Source organism: Coptis chinensis, chromosome 8, assembly GCF_015680905.1.
Source record: "Coptis chinensis isolate HL-2020 chromosome 8, ASM1568090v1, whole genome shotgun sequence".
Taxonomy (NCBI): domain Eukaryota; kingdom Viridiplantae; phylum Streptophyta; class Magnoliopsida; order Ranunculales; family Ranunculaceae; genus Coptis; species Coptis chinensis.
This window is the reverse complement of record NC_141463.1, coordinates 91,253,965-91,271,416: the sequence shown is the minus strand read 5'-3', so window position 1 is coordinate 91,271,416 and position 17,452 is coordinate 91,253,965. Positions and strand designations below refer to the sequence as shown.

The 17,452-nt window shown below is 37.2% G+C and overlaps 3 protein-coding genes and 1 long non-coding RNA gene across 9 annotated transcripts in view; 2 read left to right on the top strand and 2 right to left on the bottom strand.

Moving 5' to 3' along the window:
• LOC147484285 (F-box/LRR-repeat protein At3g48880-like) overlaps positions 1 to 17,452 on the bottom strand; it is a 76,952-nt gene that overhangs the window by 13,090 nt on the left and 46,410 nt on the right. The window lies entirely within an intron of this gene.
• LOC147484282 (uncharacterized) overlaps positions 3,878 to 17,452 on the top strand; it is a 74,855-nt gene continuing 61,280 nt past the window's right edge. The window contains exons 1-2 of the long non-coding RNA XR_015205200.1: positions 3,878 to 4,633; positions 5,048 to 5,188. This is a non-coding gene — a long non-coding RNA (uncharacterized LOC147484282). The remainder of the gene's footprint in view (positions 4,634 to 5,047; positions 5,189 to 17,452) is intronic.
• LOC147484289 (ferredoxin-dependent glutamate synthase, chloroplastic-like) lies at positions 5,374 to 10,245 on the bottom strand. Of its 6 annotated transcripts, XM_086578228.1 has the most exons (6): positions 9,966 to 10,242; positions 7,530 to 8,075; positions 6,283 to 6,337; positions 6,086 to 6,179; positions 5,758 to 5,996; positions 5,374 to 5,672 (listed from the first exon to the last, which is right to left on the bottom strand). In XM_086578228.1, the coding sequence occupies exons 4-6, from the start codon at positions 6,128 to 6,130 to the stop codon at positions 5,558 to 5,560; spliced, it is 399 nt and encodes a 132-aa protein (XP_086434354.1). In that variant the 5' UTR covers positions 6,131 to 6,179; positions 6,283 to 6,337; positions 7,530 to 8,075; positions 9,966 to 10,242; the 3' UTR covers positions 5,374 to 5,557. The 6 variants fall into 6 exon arrangements, with proteins under 6 accessions (XP_086434354.1, XP_086434356.1, XP_086434355.1 ...); XM_086578230.1 differs by lacking the exon at positions 7,530 to 8,075 and having other exon boundaries at positions 6,283 to 6,340; XM_086578229.1 differs by lacking the exon at positions 7,530 to 8,075.
• Positions 10,587 to 17,048, top strand: LOC147484288 (uncharacterized). The gene is made up of 3 exons (XM_086578219.1): positions 10,587 to 13,215; positions 13,874 to 14,247; positions 16,570 to 17,048. Exon 1 carries the CDS (start codon positions 10,587 to 10,589, stop codon positions 12,723 to 12,725), a length of 2,139 nt encoding a protein of 712 aa, XP_086434345.1. The 3' UTR covers positions 12,726 to 13,215; positions 13,874 to 14,247; positions 16,570 to 17,048.

Below are 17,452 nucleotides of genomic sequence, written 5' to 3'. Positions count from 1 at the left end.
TTCAAAGGCAACATTAATGGAGATCTTGAGTAACTGAATAGGGGATGATTTCAAAGGCAACATTAATGGAGATCTTGACAAGCTATGCTCCTATATATTACTACACCACATACCTTTTAGTTCATACAATTCCCAAAGATGATTTCAAGCCAGGCATTTTACATCATCTTCCTACTCTTTAACCAGTTGATGTCACAAACAAAACCTTCTATGGCCACCTCTGGAAATGAGACTGATCTTCACTCTCTAATCGCTATTAGAGATGGAATTCAAGGCGGCTTAAGCTCCTGGAACCAATCTTCTCATTTCTGTGAGTGGCAAGGCATTACATGCGGCAAGCGTCATCAAAGAGTCATAAGTTTGGATCTTTCCAGCCAGAGTTTGGTTGGATCGTTATCGCCTCATATTGGAAACCTCACTTTCCTAAGGCTCATCCGCCTACGGGACAATCAACTCTACGGTGAGATCCCACAAGAAACTGGTCGGTTGTTTCGTCTTCAAATACTCAATCTATACAATAACACTTTCGAAGGAGAAATTCCAATCAATCTAACCCAATGTACTGAACTCAGGTCCATTAATTTAGGTCGGAACAAATTGTCAGGGATTATTTCGGCAAAGCTTGGCTCATTGTCAAAGCTTGAAATCTTGACTATTGAAGAAAACAAACTGACAGGAGTGCTACCCTCTTCTTTAGGTAATCTTTCGTCGCTTCAATTCTTCTCCACAGCTGATAATAAATTGGTTGGAAGTATTCCAGCCAGCTTTGGTAGACTGTCAAGCTTAAAAACCTTCTTTGTTGGACGTAATTTACTATCTGGTGAGGTCCCTTTAACAATTTTCAACATCTCATCCCTGAATTACTTGTCAATTTCCGTTAACCAATTAAATGGTAGTCTTCCACCAGACATGGGCATCACTCTTCCTAATCTCGTCAGTTTCACTGGTTCAATAAATCAACTTTCTGGACTACTCCCAGTTTCATTAGCTAATGCTTCTAAATTTCAAATATTTGATGTTTTCCAAAACAATTTCAAAGGACAAATTCCTAAGGATTTTCAATTCCCTCAAACTATCAAATGGATAAGTCTTGCAGGCAATTATCTAGGAACAGGAGAAGCTCATGATTTGCGTTTTATCACTTATTTGACCAACTCCAGTAATCTAAAGAATTTGGGCTTGAACGAAAACAATTTCGGAGGTGTATTCCCGCACTCTATTACCAATCTCTCCAACCGAATGGAGGAGTTGTTTCTAGGAGGCAATCAAATATCTGGAATTATCCCAGAAGGAATTGGGAACCTGGTCAGTTTGTTTATATTAGATCTCACGTCTAATAACTTTTCCGGTAGTATTCCATCTTCAATTGGAAAACTCCGTAGTTTACAGGGGTTATATCTGTTCAAAAACAAATTGTCTGGACCGATCCCATCTTCTCTCGCAAACAATACTAAATTGAGTGAATTGTATTTAGGAAGGAACAGACTGGAAGGAAACATTCCTTCAGGTCTTGGTGCTCTTAGCCAATTGGAAAAACTGGATATGGGACAAAACAACCTAAATGGTACCCTACCTAAAGAGATCTTTAATATTCCCACCCTGTTTCATCTTAACTTCTCTATGAATTCCTTAACTGGTTCCCTACCTTTAGAAGTAGGAAAACTAAAAAATCTTGTTGATATGTATGTGTCTGGAAATAAGTTGTCTGGTTTAATACCTAATACTCTTGGTGAGTGTTTGAGTCTGGCAAATTTATACTTAGACGGAAATTTGTTTGAAGGGATAGTTCCTCAATCTTTGAGTTCTTTAAAGAATGTCCAAGGGTTGGATCTATCAAGGAACAACTTGTCTGGTGGAATTCCAAAATATTTGGAGGACTTTCCGTATCTCCAGAGGTTGAATCTATCTTTCAATAAACTTGAAGGTGAGGTGCCAGTGAACGGGATCTTTAAAACTGCAAGCAATTTTTCAAGAGCCGGGAATTCGATCTCTGTGGGGGTATACCGAACCGCAATTGCCGCCATGCCGATTTAACAAACAAATCAGAATCAAGGTATAAAAAACATGGAAGGTCCGATCCTTCCAGATAGCAATTTTGATCAAGCAAGGGTTGTGTTCATTCTTTTTGGTATCGTTCTCTAATATTTTACTTGAGAAGAAAAAGTAAACTTAAAACGGCTTCTTTGCCATCATTTAGTGATCGGCAAGATCTCAAGGTCTCTTATAGAGATCTTTCTCAAGCGATCGGTGGATTTTCTCCGTTAATTTTGTTGGTTCGTGGTTTTGGCAAGGTGTATAAGGGAATGCTCGACCAATATGAAACCGTTGTTCTTTGTTAAGGTGTTCAAACTTCAATTGAGAGGAGCTTTTAAAGAGTTTTGTGGCAGAGTGTGAGTCATTGCTAATATCCGCCATCGAAATCTTGTGAAGATTCTAACTTCTTGCTCTAGTGTGGATTACTTAAGGAATTGAATTCAAAGCACTAGTCTTTGAGTTCATGCCAAATGGAAGTTTAGAGAAGTGGTCGTGATCAAGAGATCAATGGACAAAATGAAGAATCGAATTTGAACCTACTTCAAAGACTAAATGTCGCGATTGATGTTGTTTTCGCTTTTTTGCTATCTTCATCACGAAAGTGCCACGTTTTGGTTATTCATCGCGGATCTAAAGCCAAGCAATGTGCTTCTTGATAATGATATGGTAGCCCATGTTGGTGATTTTGGCTTAGCAAAGCTTCTTCAGGGATCAATAGAGAACTTGCATGATAATCAAAGTACCTCAACAGGGGTAAAGGGATCTATTGGCTATGCCGCTCCAGGTTGGAATTTAAAGATCGATGTATGCTGGTTTCAGTCCTTTTTACAATTTATAAATACATGAATTTAATATCAGGTATACCGCATCATTAGTTATAATCTTTCCGTGCAGCCACATTTTAGTGAAACTCAAATCCTTTTGCCTCTTTTTTATTCCCCGTATTAAGTTTGACACCATTAACACCCAGGTATATGAGCTTAAAGAGGCCCTTGGATAGTTGGATGTTTTCATCTCCGGAGCTTATATCATACTTATTAATTTAGATATCTTAAAAGAGGAAAAAGGAAAGTTAGTGCGAATAAAAAGTTGTTAGAGATAATAAAACGATTAATTAATTTGATCTAATTTCTTTTCAGTCTATGTTAGTGGAGTTAAAATTCAAAAGATTGAGTAAAGAACTTTGGTTGTGGTAATTAAGCTAGTTTGTTTACTTCTATCAATATCTTAACTGACGATTGTGAGGAGCTAGTTTTCCAATCTCTCAATCTGTAGTATATTAATGGATGTATGTAAAGCATTATGATTTTACTATATATATATATTATTATTATTATTTTATTTTTTCATTTTTGTTATATTTAAATGGTTTTATAGAAACTAGTGATTGATGTATATATTGCAGAATATGGTATGGGAGCTGATGCATCCACACAAGGAGATGTGTACAGTTTTGGAATTCTTGTGTTGGAAATGTCCACAGGAAGGAGACCAACCGATGAGATGTTTAAAGACGGTTTAAGCCTCCATAACTATGCTAGCAAAAGTTTGCAAGATCAACTTACAAAGATCGTAGATCCAATACTTCTATCTGATGGAGATGACGCTTTAGGAGATGCTAATAGCTTGGGAATCGGCAATCACGTAAGAACAAAACTGCTAGAGTGCATGACCGCAATAGTCAAAATTGGGGTTGCATGTTCGTTGAATCACCGTTAGAGAGGATGGATATTAGAGAAGTCAAGAATCTAATTGCACGCTATCGAGACACATTTCTTGGTACGCATACTAGGGTTCACAAAGAACGAATCGCTTCCAACGAAGGTTTAATTGAAAGGTAAAATCACATCTTTTACAAATAAATGAATATGAAAGAGATAGAAAGAGCTCATTTTTTGCACTGTAATATTCCTTTGTTTATGTTAATCTGAGATGTATAGAAACATCTATATATAACTAGAGCAAAAAAGAAATTGAAGGTAGATTCTTCATACATGTGTTTGCTACCAACTAGTATAGGTCTACATAATTCACAAAATAGCGGCCACATGCTCTACTTTTGTGAGGTGATAGTTACTGTTGATTTTGTATCAATTCAGTTATTACGCAATCTTTGTTAAGACCAACTCACTTCTATACCCCTCTAAAATCATGAAAATCTCCCTTCAGTGGCCCCTATAACCGTATTCACTTTGAATCTTTGTAACCCCACAACGGTATATGCAACTAAATATGCAAGGTGGCTCAGGTCTGGCCACAGAGGAGAGCAGATGACCCCACTCCCAATGGAACACAATCCTTATCGTTTGAAAGTTTGACTACACTAGGCGCCACTCTCACTGACCTGGCATCCAACACCAGAAGCCATTTCGAGTGGCGTCCCATACTTAGAAGTCATAACCATTCTAGCTCTCATTATTATATCCCTCTCCACTGTAGGATGAGAATATAAGGATGTATCCACTGAAACCGGTGGAGTTGGTCTAATTGTTAGCTTACACTACATGCTGTCAGATAATGCTCCAGTTATGCATCTGCTCTTCTTACAATCTTGATTGGAGTTCGAGGTTCTTCTTGCAAACTCGGTTTATCATATCAGGTACTCCATTTTTTTTTAGTAGTGATTTTTTTATTAATTTTATGAGATGGGGTTTGTTTGAATTTTGTTTTGGATGTTGGGTTGGGACTTTAATTTGTGTTTAAAGATTTGGGTATTGATTAGATTGATATATGATTGGTATATACTTTGATTAGTGGCTGTTGTTTATAATGAGTAATGCATTGTTGTCGAGTTCTTTATTATTAAGTTTGTGTTTTAGAAATTTAGAAGAGTGTAAAGTACGAGGATTTTCATGTCGTTTTATGCTCCACTTCGCAGTCTGTTTGTGTTCTTCAACTCAAGCTGCAATTAGGCTCATTCCAGGGCACTGTGATCTCATTTGTAAACAAAAACTCCTTTTTATAGATCTCTTTACCTGTGGACTGAGTTTTTTTGTTTGTTTTTTTTTGATAGGACATCTTTAGGAGGCTTCGTATTTGGAGGTTATTTGCGTCTGTCTTTCCCTTTTCATCGACACCGGCATTGATGTTTGGACTGTATTTACTCTACTACTTCAGGGTATTTGAGAGGCAAATTGGGTCCAATAAATACTCGGTGAGTTATCTAGTGGCCTACTGGTCAAACCTTGGGATGTTGGGCCCAAAGCCCTAAAGTCTTGGGTTCAATTTCCACCTTCAACGGAATAACTTCTAATGGCCTACTGGTCAAGCCTTGGGATGTTGGGGCCAAAGTCTTGGGTTCAGTTTCCACCTTCGCAGGAATAAAAGGGAATTCCAGGGTAAGGGAATAAAGGCATAACTTCTAACTATCAAAACAATAAAAGTGGGACACTAATGTAAGACCAAGAGAGTAACGAGGGACCAAATACACTCTTTGTTCCATGGTATGTCATCTTTTCTAACATTTTCATGCAGTACTAAAAGATGCATGAACACTAGTTGGTTCCTGCCATGAGTCATAAACTCATAAATGTTTTTCAAGTAACTTCATATGGATAACCTTGGGGATGAGTGTGTCATCGTCATCAAGAATGTATGCCAAACCACCAGTCATTCCAGCAGCTACATTTATGCCAACTCTGAAAGAAAACCAGAAGAGGCGTTAAACTCAAGTCATTTGCTTGATAAACACAATGAAAATAGCATCATAAAATACATCCTTACTTCCCAAGTATGACAACACAGCCACCAGTCATGTACTCGCAACAATGGTCTCCAGTCCCTTCGACCACTGCTTGAGCAAGAGAGTTTCGCACTGCAAACCGTTCACCAGCCTTCCCTCTAATGAAAACTTGATCACCAGTTGCGCTGTATAAGCAGGTGTTCCCTACTATAGTTGCCTCTTCTGGAACAAACCCAGTAGTTTCTACTGGGGTCACAACCAACTCACCTCCAGCCATACCCTTGCAATACAAAGTTTCCATGAAAGAGTTGTTGATGGTGTTAGTGCAGCATTAAGTTGCATAGAAATAGAACAGCTACTATTACAAACCTTTCCTACGTAGTCATTAGCCTCTCCAACTAGTCGAATGCTCATTCCAGGAGTCAAAAAACACGCAAAAGATTACCCAGCACTTCCTGTAAACCTGGAGCTTGCACAGGATATTTAGTATTTATTCTTTGCACATCAGCTTGCAACTTTGAGCCAAATCTAAAGGAGTTATAATTTTCACACAAGTGCACACTTACGTTATATTCAGTTGTCCAGCAAAGCCAGTGTCCCCATATTTTTTGGCGACAACACCTGCTATCGCCCACAAACAGCACGCATCAATGTTGTAAATCTTCATGGTTTTACAAACGACTTTTTCATGCTCAATTAAGGCCAGAGATCTGTGGGAAGGGGGGGGGTAATGGAATAACAGTTGAAGATGTCCTTTAAGGAATCCCTAGTCTTCTTAACCCTTGTTAGACATATTTAGTAGTGCAGACTTAATTTAAACAAACTGACCATCTGATTGTAATCACCGTGAGCTTGTACAAGCTGATGACACTCTTGTAGCACGCCACCAAAAGGTCTAAATTCTTCACAAAGCTTGTATGGATCTCTAAACTGTGTGCTAGCACTGAAACTATTTCATGGTTCAATGGATGCCAATCACAAAAGGAAATCAACTAGGGCAAATCATGACGTTTTTAGAAACTCATGCTGGGAACTCAATTCAACCAGCATTTCCATGAGTTCTGATTCTATCAGTGTCCAAGCTATGCATTCCCCTAGAGTGACATACCGGTGGAGATATCACAAGTTTAATTAACTTGAAAATATATAAGGTCTAAAGTCTTGTAAGTTGTAACAAAGAATGGTAACATTACTACAAAGTTATTAGGCACTGAGCTCATGTGAATCATGACTGGGTCTCCATTACCACAAGCCAAACATGTCTCCCTGTATTTTTCTGATAGCATGAAGTGTTGACATTTTCATGCATTCATCATTTTGTAACGGAGGCAAATTTTTCAACATACATCCTTTTAAGTACATGGAGGTGAAAAATACTGACTTGCATTGGGAATGCTCTAAGTACTTATACTTTTAAGTCCATATGTTCTCCATCGGATTGACTTCTTTCTCTTTCAAATACATGAGAGGGGGTTGACGTCGACTATTAGATAAGTGGTGGGAATAAAACGGGCAAACTTCAAAATTATGAGTGCTTTTGATTAATTTCCTACTCTACTTAATATGTTGATATTCATTCACCAATGATTCAGTCACATTTACTCTCAAACAACATTTACCCAACACTACAGTTTACAGATTATCGAAAAAAACACACACACTACAGTTTACTGCTTTGCTCATATATTCAACACCCAATTGACGCGTTATAATATGTTAACTGCAATACCAGTCATACAAATAAACCCTAAAAAGACAAGTAAAAATGTTTCAGAAAACATATATAATAAGTAAAATATGGTACTTGACTTACAAATTTCCAGAGCTTTTCAAGCACGAACCCATGGCGTTTCCCGCCATGCTGCAAAAATAGCAAACCTCTCTCTCTCTCTCTCTGCAAAGCAAAACCCAGCTGCAAAAACTTGCACAACGAGGTACGCTATTTGCAACCGCAATTTTTTCTAATGGCACCCCTAAAACTTTTGCTGGGATTTTGTATTTTGGAAAGAATACTAGAACCTCTTAAAATGGCAGTGCAATCTTTTGTTATATCCTAAACCATTGTTTACAAACATGAACATCACCACCCACGAAGTTCTATGATCAAACTCCCAAAGAAACTTGTTCAATATGCATTTTTATAAAAGCACTCTGGACTAAATTCTGCTAGGAGACAAACAGTCTAAGAGAAGTTAACTGTATGAAAATCCACATAACAGCAAACCTTGAAGTAGGTTCACTTGCACAATAACTGTATTTATTTTTCTGGAAACAGCACTTTATTACACCTCACACTTTCCTCCAGGTCCTCCAAACAAGAATGACGGCTTCAGGAATACCGCACCCGGATCATATAATTCTAGACCATAACAAGTACAACGTCAATATAACTCTCAAAACTATGTACAGGAGTGTAGTACATCCAATTTTCATCCTCATAATGAAGTGATCGAATATAGCAGGCCCTCTTATAGTCATCGTGAGGATAGTGTCCATTCCCCATTGGTGGACTATCATTTGGTGGCCCTCCTGCCAGTCCTCCCCAAGCAATTATAGAAGCATCCCCATCTAGTTGTGGAAGTAGAGACTTTGTAGAAGCAATTATAGAACCACCACCATCATTACGCGGGGTGGCTTCCTCCTAACCTCCCATATGATAGATACAATTGGACTTGCATTCTTACATTTTAATGCTTACAGATTTGAAGGCTCTTTTATCTTCCATTTTTCCATACAAACCACATGAGAAGCTCAGACCAAATTGTAGACTAATCAAGTGCTCAGGTCAAATTTTCTGACGGTTAAATTGTATTTCGATTATGGAAGATGTAAAGTGCAAAGGCTGAAACTAACCCTATCTATAATGGACACATGGGTGCTAATAAACAGAATACAACTATACAAGTACTCCAACAAGGTATAAAGTGAGGGATTTTCTAACTACTACACCTGAAATGTCTTGATGGGTGGCTTGTTTAGAATTTTGAACTGTCTTTCCAATTCAATATCTTCTTCATCTGATAAAATTCTCCCTGGCAAAGAATTAGGGACAAACCCAAAACCGCTAAATTGATAATAACCTTCAAACTACTGATGGTAAATCCCAAGCAACCCTCCGGTTTCAATGGTGGAAGTAGAACTATTTGTCATGTATATATAAAGTACTTAGATGAAATACCATTATGTGTAATTTGATTCTATACTTGCTAATAAAGTAGGTTTTGATTTCTTAGTATGACCAGGATAGGAAATAATCTTTGAGTGTCTACAACCTTCAAGCTCCAACTGTATAGCCAACCCATCCAATTTTCCCTATGATTATATTCTTACCGTTTTTTTTTTTTTTAGTTAAACAATTCTTACCGTTTTGGGAATGTACTATTCCCTGAAATTATGGCTATGTTTGAAGTGAGGGAAGTTCCGGGAACACCCTGAAAGGCCTTGACGGGTGGGTTTTTGAGAAGGCAGGAACTGTGAGAAAGGTTTCGACTTTCGAAGATACCGATCCGACCAAGAAGACAAAAGAGAGAGATAAACTACCAATGGATTATGGAGATGAGATGAGATGAGAGAGAGGTAGGGAGGGGAAAACGATTGATCCTGTGGGAGAAGAACAATGAAGAGGGTTCTGATTTTTTTTTTTTGAAGAAAAAGAAGAAGAAGACAGACGGGACATATATTTGGGCGACAGACAAATGATTTTTTCTCCACCATTGCAAGGGTCACTCGCTATCTTGCTCGCCTATCTTTTACTGTTGTAAATCTTTTCAAATTCTTGTAAGACCATAGGAAAGAAAATCTCAGTGTTTTCTATGTTATTGTGTTCAGCGCTTAGAATAAGAGAAAACGGTTTTAGAAACAAACAAACAAACAATGCCACACTCAGGTTAAGCACTTGGAAGTTTTTTGTGCACATTGAGATCAGTAATCATTTATCCTACCAAACACTAGAAATCCAACAGTAATCACGCGCAACACAACACTTATCTCTCCTTACTTGTTATGTTCATATTCATTGACCACCCATTGTAGATTACTCCAATGATTTGATCACATTTGTTCTCAAAAAACAGATACCCAACACTAGAGTTTACTACTTACTTCCATGCCAAAAAAACAAACAAAAAAATCCGCATTTGATCAAACAAATTAACTACAACTCAAGTCACACAAATAAAACATTAAAAACGACTAGAAAAAAAAGTATGTTATGCACACATACAAAAGAAAGAGATGGTACTTGACTTACAAGGTTTTAAAGCTTTTCACGCACGTACTCATTGTGTTTTGAGTTGCAAAATAGCCAAGCTCTTTGCTCTCTCTCTCTCTGCGCAGAAGGAGCAGAGCAGAAAACGTTAACAAGGAACATAACTATTATATTCTGTGAGTGGATTTATGTGCTTGTTGACATTTCTGTGAGCCAAAAAATGTTTTGTTTAAATATCAAAACAAATAAGTAGATAGAGGTAAAAGAAGAAACAAAAAACGATTGTGGGGTAAAAGAAGAGGCAAGATTAATGGAGAGATTGACTCATAAAAGCCAACAAATTTGAAGACTGAAACGGAGTATTCACTTTTGTAAATCAACCAAATTATTCTACACGGCAGCCAAATTAATCTACAAGCCAACCAAATTATTCTACACGGCAAGACTAATATATGGAGCAAAAACACCATATCATCATCTCTGCTTGACTCTTTCCTCTCCTTTCTCTATCCGTCCTCCAGATAAACCAGTTTTGAGTTCTACTCGACATTAGATTGAAAATGACCAAATTATTCTACAAGGCAAGACTAATGGAGATCTTGACAAGCAATGCTCCTATATATTACTACACCACATACCTTTTAGTTCATACAATTCCCAAAGATGATTTCAAGCCAGGCATTTACAGTATTTCACTTTTACATCATCTTCCTACTCTTTAACCAATTGATGTCACTAACAAAACCTTCTATGGCCACGTCTGGAAATGAGACTGATCTTCACTCTCTAATCGCTATTAGAGATGGAATTCAAGGCGGCTTAAGCTCGTGGAACCAATCTTCTCATTTCTGTCAGTGGCAAGGCATTAAATGCGGCAAGCGTCATCAAAGAGTCATAAGTTTGAATCTTCCCAGCCAGAGTTTGGTTGGATCGTTATCGCCTCATATTGGAAACCTTACTTTCCTAAGGTTCATCAACCTATCACACAATACATTCTACGGTGAGATCCCACAAGAAATTGGTCGGTTGTTTCGTCTTCAAAAACTCAATCTGCGTGATAACAATTTCGAAGGAGAAATTCCAGTCAATCTAACCCAATATACTGAACTCAGGGGCATTAATTTAAGTTTGAACAAATTGTCAGGGAATATTCCTGCAACGATTGGCTCTTCTTTAGGTAATCTTTCGTCGCTTCAAAGCTTCTCCACAGCTGATAATAAATTGGTTGGAAGTATTCCAGCCAGCTTTGGTAGACTGTCAAGCTTACAAAAATTCATTGTTGGAAGTAATTTACTATCTGGTGAGGTCCCGTTAACAATTTTCAACATCTCATCCTTGAATATCTTAGGAATTGAAGATAACCAATTTAGTGGTAGTCTTCCACCAGACATGGGCATCACTCTTCCTAATCTCGTCGGTTTCTATGGTGCAATAAATCAACTTTCTGGACTACTCCCAGTTTCATTAGCTAATGCTTCTAAACTTCAACTATTTGATGTTTTCCAAAACAATTTCAAAGGACAAATTCCTAAGGATTTTCAATTCCCTCAAACTATCGAATATATAAATCTTGGACGTAATCATCTAGGAACAGGAGAAGCTCATGATTTGAGTTTTATCACTTATTTGACCAACTCCAGTAATCTAAAGCTATTGGGCTTGAACGGAAACAATTTTGGAGGTGTTTTCCCGAACTCTATTACCAATCTCTCCAACCAAATGGAGAAGTTGTTTCTAGGAGGCAATCAAATATCTGGAATTATCCCAGAAGGAATTGGGAACCTGGTCAGTTTGTTTAAATTAGGTCTCGAGTCTAATAACTTTTACGGTAGTATTCCATCTTCTATTGGAAAACTCCGTAGTTTACAGGGGTTAGCTCTGTCCGAAAACAAATTATCTGGACTGATCCCATCTTCTCTTACAAACAATACTAAATTCAGTGAATTGTATTTAGGAAGCAATAGACTGGAAGGAAACATTCCTTCAGGTCTTGGTGCTCTTAGCCAATTGCAAAAACTGGATCTGGGAAAAAACAACCTAAGTGGTACCCTACCTAAAGAGATTTTTAATATTCCCACTCTGCTTTATCTTAACTTCTCTATGAACTCCTTAACTGGTTCCCTATCTTTAGAAGTAGGAAAACTAAAAAATCTTATTGATATCATGGTGTCTGGAAATAAGTTGTCTGGTTTAATTCCTAGTACTCTTAGTGAGTGTTTGAGTTTGGAAAATGTATACTTGGACGGAAATTTGTTTGAAGGGATAGTTCCTCAATCTTTGAGTTCTTTAAAGAATGTCCACGAGTTGGATCTATCAAGGAACAACTTGTCTGGTGGAATTCCAAAATATTTGGAGGACTTTCCGTATCTCCAGATATTGAATCTATCATTCAATAAACTTGAAGGTGAGGTGCCAGTGAACGGGATCTTTAAAAGTGCAAGCAATTTTTCAGTAGCTGGGAATTCTGATCTCTGTGGGGGTATACTTGAACTGCAATTGCCGCCATGCCGATTTAACAAATCTGTAAAGCAAGGTGTAAAAAAACATGGAAGGTCCCATCCTTCCAGGATAGCAATTTTGATCAGTGTGGCCGTGTTCATTCTTTTGGCATCAGGTTCTCTAATATTTTACTTGAGAAGAAAAAGTAAACTTAAAACGGCTTCTTTGCCATCATTTAGTGATCGGCATCTCAAGGTCTCATATGGAGATCTTTCTCAAGCGACTGGTGGATTTTCTCCAGCTAATTTTATTGGTTCAGGTGGTTTTGGCAGTGTGTATAAGGGAATGCTTAACCAATCTTAAAACCGTTGTTGTTAAGGTGTTCAAACTTCAATTGCGAGGATCTTTAAAGAGTTTCGTGGCAGAGTGTGAATCATTGCGTAATATCCGCCATCGAAATCTTGTTAAGATTCTAACTTCTTGCTCTAGTGTGGATTACAAAGGAAATGAATTTAAAGCACTAGTCTTTGAGTTCATGCCAAATGGAGGTTTAGATAAGTGGTTGCATCAAGAGATTAGCTTAACATGATGAAGAATCGAATTTGAACCTACTTCAAAGACTAAAATGTCGCCATTGATGTTGCTTCAAGGCTTATCTATCTTCATCACGAGTGCCACGTTTTGGTTATTCATCGTGATCTAAAGCCAAGCAATGTGCTTCTTGATGATGATATGGTAGCTCATGTTGGTGATTTTGGTTTAGCAAAGCTTCTTTCGGGATCAATAGAGAACTTGCATGATAATCAAAGTACCTCAGTAGGGATAAAGGGATCTATTGGCTATGCCGCTCCAGGTAGGAATTTCAATATCAACATAAATTGATTTCAGTCCTTTTTTCCAATTCATAAATGCATGAATTTAATATCTAGTATACCGCATCATTAGTTATAATTTTCTGTTCAGCCTCATTTTAGTGAAACTCAATTCTTTTTGTCTCTCTTTTCTCTAGTTAAGTTCGACGCCATTAACACCCAAGTTACAGGAGGGCCTTGGATAGTTGGATGTTTTAAGCTCCAAAGCTTATAGCATAGTTATTTAGATATTCAATCGAAAAAAAATAGTTATGTAGATATCTTAAAAGAGGAAAAAGGAATTGGACGTTAGTGCAAATGAAATGCAGTCAGAGAATCTATTAACTTGATCTAATTACTTTTCAGTCCATGTTAGTTGAATTAAAATTCAAAAGATCGATGATGAAAGAAATGTGGTAGTGGTGGTAATTAAGCTAGTTTGTTTACTTCTATCAATATCTTAACTGACGATTGTGAGGAATTTTTCAATCTCTTTGTAGTCTAATGGCTGTAAAACATTACTATATTACTACTATATTTATTTTTCTTTTTTCATTTTCTCTTTGTTGGCAAATGGCTCTTAATTTTTATTTATTTATTTATTTATTTTTTTCACATTTAAATGGTTATGGAAATTAGTGATTGATGTATATATTGCAGAATATGGTATGGGAGCTGATGCATCCATACAAGGTGACGCGGTCTGATTATGGAATTTTGGTGTTAGAAATGTCCACAGGAAGGAGACCAACCGATGAGATGTTTAAAGACGGTTTATGCCTCCATAACTATGCTAGCAACGGTTTGCAAGCTCAATTTATAAAGATTGTAGATCCAATACTTTTATCTGAAGGAGATGACACTTTAGGAGAGACTAATAGCATGAGAATCGGGTCATAGAAGAACAAAACTGCTAGAGTGCATGACCGCAATAGTCGAATTGGGGGTTGCATGTTACGTGGAATCACCATCAGAGAGAATGGATATTAGAGATGTCAGCAGGGAGTTGCACGGTATCAGAGACACATTTCTAGGTACTACGATTAGAGCTTATCATGTGTTTTTTTGGTAATTTTACATGACATTATATGTATGTTTCATTGCTTCTAATTCATTTTCTGTCAAGAGTATGAGGTCCTTTGATGAAACAAAAATTCTTTATTATTTTGCACAAATAACTCTTTGATCTTTGCATCTGTGAAAACTAAATTTTTAGCCCATATAGAAAAATTATGCCTAGTAGATTCTGTGTTAGATTAGTGTTTTGCATTATGTTGTGAAGGAGACCTTGCTACCAAATAACTCATGATTCGAGATCAAATGGTGTGTTTCATGCTATGACTTTGTGCTAGTGAGTTATTAAGATAACCAAATAGATCAAATTTTTTGAATTTGAGAATGTTTTGGGGGTTAAGACGACTGAGAATGGGGATAAAATTAGATCTATGTTCAATACTAGAGAGAAAAAGAGATGTGAAGATGTACTGGAAGAGGAATCGGGTTAGACAGCCGAGACTTTGAAGATATGGAGTCATGGAGGACAGGGAGCAGGATCATCATATTTACTTGAGTTTTTTGGATGAGTGGGACGTGGATGAGGAGGAGGATGACTAGTATGTCAAACTTGTGGTTTGGGTATGATATTTGCTCCTTCGAGCTGTTTTTGGGAGGGTCTTGTGTGTAGTGGTGTTCCCCTTCTATTCTCTTTTGTTTTCCTTTTATTTTTATGTGTTTTGTGTGTTTGGGTGTTCTGCACTTGTGTATTTAGGTATACAATGTTCATCGTTGCTTGTCTGAGGTTGATAGCCTGATGGGTGTACTGGGCTTTGTGGTTAGGACAGAGTCATCTTGGTGGTGATTGTTAGTTTAACGATGTTTTCACAATAAGGCCAAAATTGGTCTGGGAGTTCATGCCGTATGAGATTGTATGGTGCATTTGGAGAGCAAGGAATAACATGACTTTCCGTGATAACGTTCACAACATTGAAAAGATGCTAGTTTTTTATCGGATCATGAATAAGTTGTCTTCACCTAAAAGAGGGGGCAGGAGGTTTGAAGGGCTCATGTTCAATTGGGAAACCGTGATTAAAACCAGTTATCCGAGCTCTTTATTAGGCTTGTATTCATATTCTTCCTTAGTAGTTGTTGAGGATTTCCCCTCTCTGTTTCAAAGATTCTCTCCCCTCCGAAGTTGCCACCAACCCGTAATCAAACTTGTTTGGTTATTAATAAAGTATTTTAACAATACAAAAACAAGAAAATATTTTTTCTATTGAAAATATGAAATTAAAGAGGTGTTGACAATCTTGGTGTTGGTGGTTGGTCTTACAATGGGATGAGGCGTATACCCAACTGACTTAGTTTTATCGGTGTTTTGGGACACTTGTAGCTGATAATCATGTAATACCTCGCCATCAAAGTTCAGTTAAATAGACAATTCGAAAGGTTTTAGCTCCTTCATTTTGCTTCTCCACTAGTGTTTGCTCGATGTGTTTTCACAAGATTATATTGTTGTCCGGTAGCCCAGAGAAATTGTACATGTCGTTGAATTCGATACATATTAAGAACCCACAGGTTTGGAGAAGTTGATACGATATAGCCACCAAAGGTGAGATCGAGAGATACACCTCTTTACTTCTTTATACATTTCCTTTGTCTTTAGTTGATATATGATTTTGTGTATATTTGCTAGAGTAGTAAGTGGTGAAGAAATAGAAGTTTTCAAGGAGTTGATCAATGATATACTTTTATAAGTTTTATTTTCTTGATAAATAAGTAATTAAGTCAAGGATATTGATGTTGCATTGTCTTCCTCCTACTCTTTGCATATGAGGACTGAGCCTTAAGATAATGAAAAATGTGGCTGATACATACACCAGTTATTTATCTTGAAATCTAAGTTGCATTGACATGGATTGACATGGATACGCAGTAATGCGATTAATCGATACTTAACTAAGTGTCTAGCATGGCAAAATATCAAAAGTTGAGGTATATCACATACAATATGTGTCACACATGAATACGTATCCGATTAGGACTATTTTTAAAATATGGTGTGTCCATGTAGCATAGTTTTAAATTTTAGTGTTAGAGTCTTTGTTTAGTCATGACATGGTCAAATGTTGTATTTTTTTTTTTGATGGTATCAAATGTTGTATGCAATAACTGTAGGAAGACACTAAATAATTCGTGTTTTTTTTTTCCATGAGTTGTAGGGGGAACAATGATAATCGTTTTTCAAACTGAGTTCATGCTATTGCCAACCTTATGAACAATGCTTGATGCTTTGTTATTCATCAGATGTCGATATTTGACAATAACTAACAAGTGTATTATATATGGTTTTCTTACAGGTCACACCTAATGCCCATTCCCAGAATGACCTTGAACTTGACAGCCTCATTACTTTGTAGAGATTGTGATGGCTTTGGAGGAAGAGTTTGGGTTTGAGATCCCTGATAATGAAGCAGACAAGATCAACTCCATCGGTCTTGCTGTTGATTTCATTGCTTCACACCCTCTGGCAAAATAGGGCAAATGGAGCTCCATTTGGTGTTGATTTCTTTCTCGTTATTAAGTTTCTCCTTGCTCTGCAATATTCCTGTCATAACTCAACAGGCAACTCGAGTTTTTTGGTGTCATCATCCTTTGGATATGCAAGATGTTTCTTAAATTATGGTCTATATAGAAATGTAGGCTTGGAATTTATTGTTATTTTGCTTTATCTTTCAGTAGAAGAAACTGTCACTTGCTACAAAGCCTTTAAACTTGACTCTTATCTGTTGCAATGGCTTTTTATCTGAATAAGACCACGAAGAAACTTGGTTTAGTATTTTTCTCGAGTGACGAGAGAGTGTTGTCCAACTTTTGATTCCAGGCTACTCCTTAGAAACCATTTTATTTTACTGGCAGAAGTTGTTAGACCCAAATTATGTAGAACCCTAATTTGTATCATGTATGAAGTCAGGCACCGAAGACAGTTTTCTTCACAACAATATTCCGGAGTACATCTGAATAGATATTTCCAAAATTTCAATTTTAACTTATCCAGTAGGAAATGGTAAATTGGAAATTAATGTTAAAATGCACCACATTCTCGCTTTGCGTGGAGTTTTGAACCGATAAGGAAGCACGGATTACAGAACGCATCCAGCCTTGCTCTACAAAGATGAATACACTCTCAGGCTTCCAGCTAAGAGATTTTGTCAGATGTATGATCAAATGACCAGAAGTCAC